The 5268-nt window shown below is 44.0% G+C and overlaps 1 protein-coding gene across 1 annotated transcript; it reads right to left on the reverse strand.

The window, feature by feature from the left end:
- Window positions 1-943: 943 nt before the first annotated feature.
- Window positions 944-4543, reverse strand: LOC146808796 (uncharacterized). Its single transcript, XM_085615607.1, has 4 exons — window positions 4330-4543; window positions 3757-3844; window positions 3584-3659; window positions 944-3240 (listed from the first exon to the last, which is right to left on the reverse strand). The coding sequence occupies exon 4, from the start codon at window positions 2327-2329 to the stop codon at window positions 995-997; it is 1335 nt and encodes a 444-aa protein (XP_085471733.1). The 5' UTR covers window positions 2330-3240; window positions 3584-3659; window positions 3757-3844; window positions 4330-4543; the 3' UTR covers window positions 944-994.
- Between the last annotated feature and the right edge of the window lie 725 nt (window positions 4544-5268).

The following is a 5268-nucleotide window of genomic DNA, read 5'->3' on the forward strand; positions in this document are numbered from 1 at the left end:
ATAGTAATACAATTGTGATCACTAAGTAGATTATCCACAACCACAGGGGCCATACACCATGGACTGAGGCTAGAAGACATGCAAATAAAATCGATCACTGTATTAGCATTCCTTCCCGTGTATGTGGGGATAATTTCTCCAGAGGTATTTTCCAAATTAACTAATATTTCCATATCGTAAGTTGTCAAGATTTAATTCAATGAATCACCATAGGAATTGTGGGGGAAATGAGGGACGCCATCCCCAAAACAATTGGTAAAGCCACAGACCCTTTGGGCGGCAAGGGGACACGCAGCAATGTTAAAATCCCCCACCCAAATGAAATCAAAATTGATATCATACTTTGTTATGATATCAGCCAAAGCGGTCTCCAAAGCGAACACTACCTGATACCTAGAACTATCAAAAATTTTATTATAAAAGTTAATGAAAAGGATATTTCTACCCTGCTCCTGATAAAGCCATAAAATCTGGGAATGGACCCCAACCAATACATGTTTCTTGACAGTGATAGGTACTTCCACTGAAATCAAAACCAGGAGCCCACCCTTTGCCCTGCCCGACGGCAAGGCCACAGCTGGTAATTGATAAGAAACAAAACCATTGTAATTAATTGGGTCCGTACACCATGTTTCCTGAAAACAAATTATGTTAAAAGCATTAATGAACTCAAGCCATCCCAAGCAGGCATCCTTTGATAAAAGTCCCGCGACGTTCCAGCTGGCAATCGAACAAGTACTTTTAATGGGAGTATTAGATAAAGATATTGGACTAATATGGCCATGAGATACATACTTAGAGGAAGAGTCCCCACCCTGGCCATCAACATAGACCTGCCTCACAGTTTTGCAACATCTGGAGTCGTCATTGGGGTTAACTAAGGGGCTGCAGTTACCTCTAGGGTCTACAGTATCTGAAACCCTCAATATTGCATCGCCCCCCCTCCTCCCAAGGAAGCAGCTGCATCCACTGGTTTTGTCAGAACTGATTCCAGTCAATCATTGGAATCAAGTTCACTCAAAGACTGGAATCGATTAGATGTGATGACATTAAAGCCAGTGTACAGGTTCATATCTCTATCCCTTATCCCAACAAGTTCAGCATTAGGCCGGTTGATTAGATGCCTATAGAAGTAACCTAGGGGACGAAGAGAAATCCCTTGGTCCCGAAAAGGGAGTGAAGATGCTCTTAGCAAAACGGTGGAGGCGAGGTGTGGATTTCTGAAATTAACAACTATGCAATCGCCACCACAGTTTTTACGAGAGCTACCTAACCAGTTGGTTCTTCTAGTGCTTAATATTTCATCTGCTAAAGCTACTGGGAAACCGCACTGCCGGTTGAGCCAATCCACAGTCTTGTTCTTCAGTGAGGCATGGGATTCTCTATGGCTGTTATTACGTCCAGTCTCACTTACAGGGGGGACGTTGGTTAAGACTGCCACGAAAGGAGCACAGGCTGGTGGTAAATCAAGCCGTGGGATAATGTGGCTTTTGGCACTATGTCCTGCCTGAATCCCTGGGGCTGGGTTGAAAGAGGACTTGTTTTGCCCCAAAATCAGCGAGGTGTTAGATGCAATAGTTACCTCCTCGCGAGATCCCCCGGGGGATGGCTTAGATAGATTAGACATGGCCGTTGGTATAACCTCACTAGAGGTCTTAGGGGGGACTTTACTACTTCCTAAATCCTTATCCTTTTTTTGGGGTCTTATGCTAGCATTAATATGTGATTCTAACAGACCTCCCAGTCTGACTACTTCATCAGTAATCGTATCAAGTTTGATCAGTAAAGGTTTAACAAGCAGATCAAACTTAGCATCTATAGTGCTGATTAAGAAGTCAAGTTGCTTGCTGTCTAAAGTGACCGAGGTACTGTCCGATGCAACATTAGAGTCACAAGCAATGCTAGTTGATAAGGGGTCTACTCTCTTATTGAGTCGACTCCCCCCCCGCTTTAGTTGGACATTCTTACTGTTATTCCTGCAGGAACGTAGTAATCTCTGTGATCTTGGGGCCGTCAAGCATGGAATCGGTGGATCTGGGGGGACAGCCTGACTAGGTACTAAGTCAGTGGAAGCCCCAGGTGTTAAACTAACGGAACTAACTTGGTCTAAAGGTACCACCGAGATAGAGCTATCCATGTGGTTAGACTGATTACTAACGTCCTGGTGAGGAACGGACAGGGGGGTAGAAGAGTTGGGTGATAAGGGGATCAGATCAATAGGCCCCGGCCGCCCCAAGGACTTTCTTCGTTCTTGGTTAATCTTATCTACCATCTTGACCAGGTAATTGTCCATGGTCGCTATCACAGGGGTAGTTTTAGCTTTAGACATGATGTATTAACCTTTATGGCTCTTAGTCTGGTTCAACAACACAAAGGAAACAGGGAGCCCCTGACGTACAACACAGACCCACTACCCTCTTTTGCAGTTGGTTTCCCACTAAATATCGCTAAGTAAACAACACGCAAGGAGTGAACAGTAAAGAGCACGTAATATATCAACCTGAGTGGATGAACACCTCAAAGCAACACGTAATGTCCATAGCCCCCTCCAGCCCCCTCCTGTCCCGGACTGTCCGCCCTTTGTCCGGGCTTCGTCCGCTGCGTCCCGTGCAACGGCACACAAGGGGTAATATGGGGGCATGAACCAATAGGCGGGTAGGCGGGCCGCAGCGCAGCTGATGCCACGCACGGACTCCTGGTCTCTGGAGTCCCGTGCACCGTCCTTTCCCCACACAGCAGCAACACCAGTTCGCTCCTTATTTAATCTCTGGAATTTAGACTTTAAGCCCTCTTTGGAATTGCCGCCATTAGAAACTGCTTGTACAATTTCTTTGTTCTGTTTGAACAGATCCCTGGCTAGCTCTTCCCTGTTATCATCAAAGCTCATAGTTAGACAGTAAGAGTGTGTCCGGCGTGCATTCGACCCAACAAGATTAAGGAAGTTTAGAGAATAAAGCAGCAGGGTTTTAAGTGAGTGCTCAGCCTGGACTTGTCACTTTATCAGTAATGATAATATTGCCCACCTCAAATGGTCAGCTGCTCAAATGACCACAAATACAACAGTTATCCACAAGTATGAGAGGCAACATATAGGAAGAAATGTAAACTGATTTCAAAACAAACAATTAAATGTCGAATCCACACAGTAGTTGAGTATTTGCTTGAATTCCTTTATTCCAAGATTTAGTGAGACCAGATCCGCAGCCAACGCGTTTCGCCCAAACATGGGCTTTTTCAAGGCTGTTAAGAGATCATACACATACAAACATTATAAAAGATCATAAGTATATATCGAACAGTTGTGCAACCACCAACCATGTGATGGAGGAACGGATAGTAGTGTGCAGAAAAACCCAACGAGGCTGTGACGAACAGAGGAAAAGCATGAAGCGGCACAACATATGAGTGACAGCCCGATTTATTGGGAAATTACCATTGTGTCTGGGAAACATGACTCAAAAAACAGGGATGAGTGTGTAGTCCCAAGTCAGAAGAATTAAAGCACCAAGTGCAAAGGTGATGTGTTTACGAACAAACATTATAGACATAAAAAATAGGCCAAAAGCAAAGAGAAGTCGCTTACCGAGTTTCAACAATAAGAAATTTATACACGTCAAAGGGGGGTAGTATGACGAAAGCGGCAGGACCCAGAGTTCAATCTAAGCAGTAAAATCAGCATATTAATTAGTCCGTCAATATTAGACGGAAACTCAAGAGGATCATGGATTGAAACCATTGTAGTCACAACTCACCTACCTAGGTAATACGTCGATAGCTTTAGAACGTCCGTAAGGTATATATCAGACAGTAAACTGTGTAATCACTTTCTCCTAACTGGTCAGTGCTGGTCAGAAAAAGAGAAAAAAAAACGAGGTTCAGACGAAGAATAACATAAAGGTCGACGACTATCGCAGTTTCAAGCAACTAATGGAAATTGCTGCCACCTTCCTCCATTTGTGAGAATAATTTATTCAAGGCTAGACCCTCCAATAGGAAAGCCGTCGTCATGTCCTAAATGAATGCAGTCAACTAGACTAGCTACCATGCCATATAGGCATTACAGTTAAAAAACGACCATAACGTACAGCGGAAACAGGCAAATATTCATGGCGTGAAATTCTATGCAGCTGGACTCTATAAAACACTTTAGTCACCCACAAGTATTCAAAGTTCACCTAATGGTTGTCAGCCGTTATGACGGAACCCTTAGGCAAGACGGGACAGCCTAAATAAACTGGCTACCGACCAAGCATTAACACGGAAAGACGTAGCTTCCCTTCGTACCGACATTAAAAATACAGTAATGCAAGTCTCTCGTCTATTACGTACTAAGCACAGCGAGTGAAAGGGAAACAGTCGAGGTCCGAGGTCTGAGGCACGATGGGAACCGTCGTGTTGAAACGGGTATCACCGTGATAGTAGACTCCTGAGTTTATATACTGGTAAAAGCAACAAGTATACTCCGGTGTGTAGTAGACACGGTTCCGAAAGACAACTAGAGCGCAGTACTAAAAGAGAGACTCCATGTTGGAGTGATTCCGGTAGAACATAGGCGTGACCAGATTTTCTATTCGCCGCGTAACTAAGGTTACCGATGTGACGGCGACGCCCATGGTAATACGTTTAGTGCGCCTGATAGGTTTATCAAGGTGTAAGTTTTTATCAGGTACTTAACAGAATAATTCACGATTTGTCAAGTCAGAAGAGTAAAATACGAGGCTTGTATCGTATGCCGATTTTAGAGAGACACAAACACAAACGTGTTTCAGTTATTTCGCGGCAACGATAGCAAAGGGAACGCCCATCCGCCGAGTTAGTTAAGCTCGGTACGCGAAAGCACCAGGTACCCGAGTACCGGGTCATACCGAAGGCCAACCTGTATCCAGTTAAAAGTGCGTGATGAACATACCAAGATCGTGGATAAACGAAAAAACAATGCAAACAGTCACATGCTCTTATCAAAAAAGTCCTGCCATGTCCATTTCGAGTTTCACGCAACCCGTTTCCAGTTCACCGGTTCGGTAGTGACGGGACTAAAAGGGTTAAAACTTAACCTGTACGTTGTCGTCCGCGCATACAAAAAAGGAAAGAAATAATATAAATTGAACACACAAGGTAAGCGACTAATCAAAAAAGGATTAAAATTGACCATTGGGGAAATCCCCATACATATTAAGCCTCAGTAATCCATTACCAAAAAAATCGTCAGTATAAAGACCCAGACTCTATTCAGAGAGAGAGAGGATAAAAACCAAGAGTATACCAGAG

Source organism: Triturus cristatus, chromosome 7 (genome assembly GCF_964204655.1).
Source record: "Triturus cristatus chromosome 7, aTriCri1.1, whole genome shotgun sequence".
Classification (NCBI taxonomy): Eukaryota; Metazoa; Chordata; class Amphibia; order Caudata; family Salamandridae; genus Triturus; species Triturus cristatus.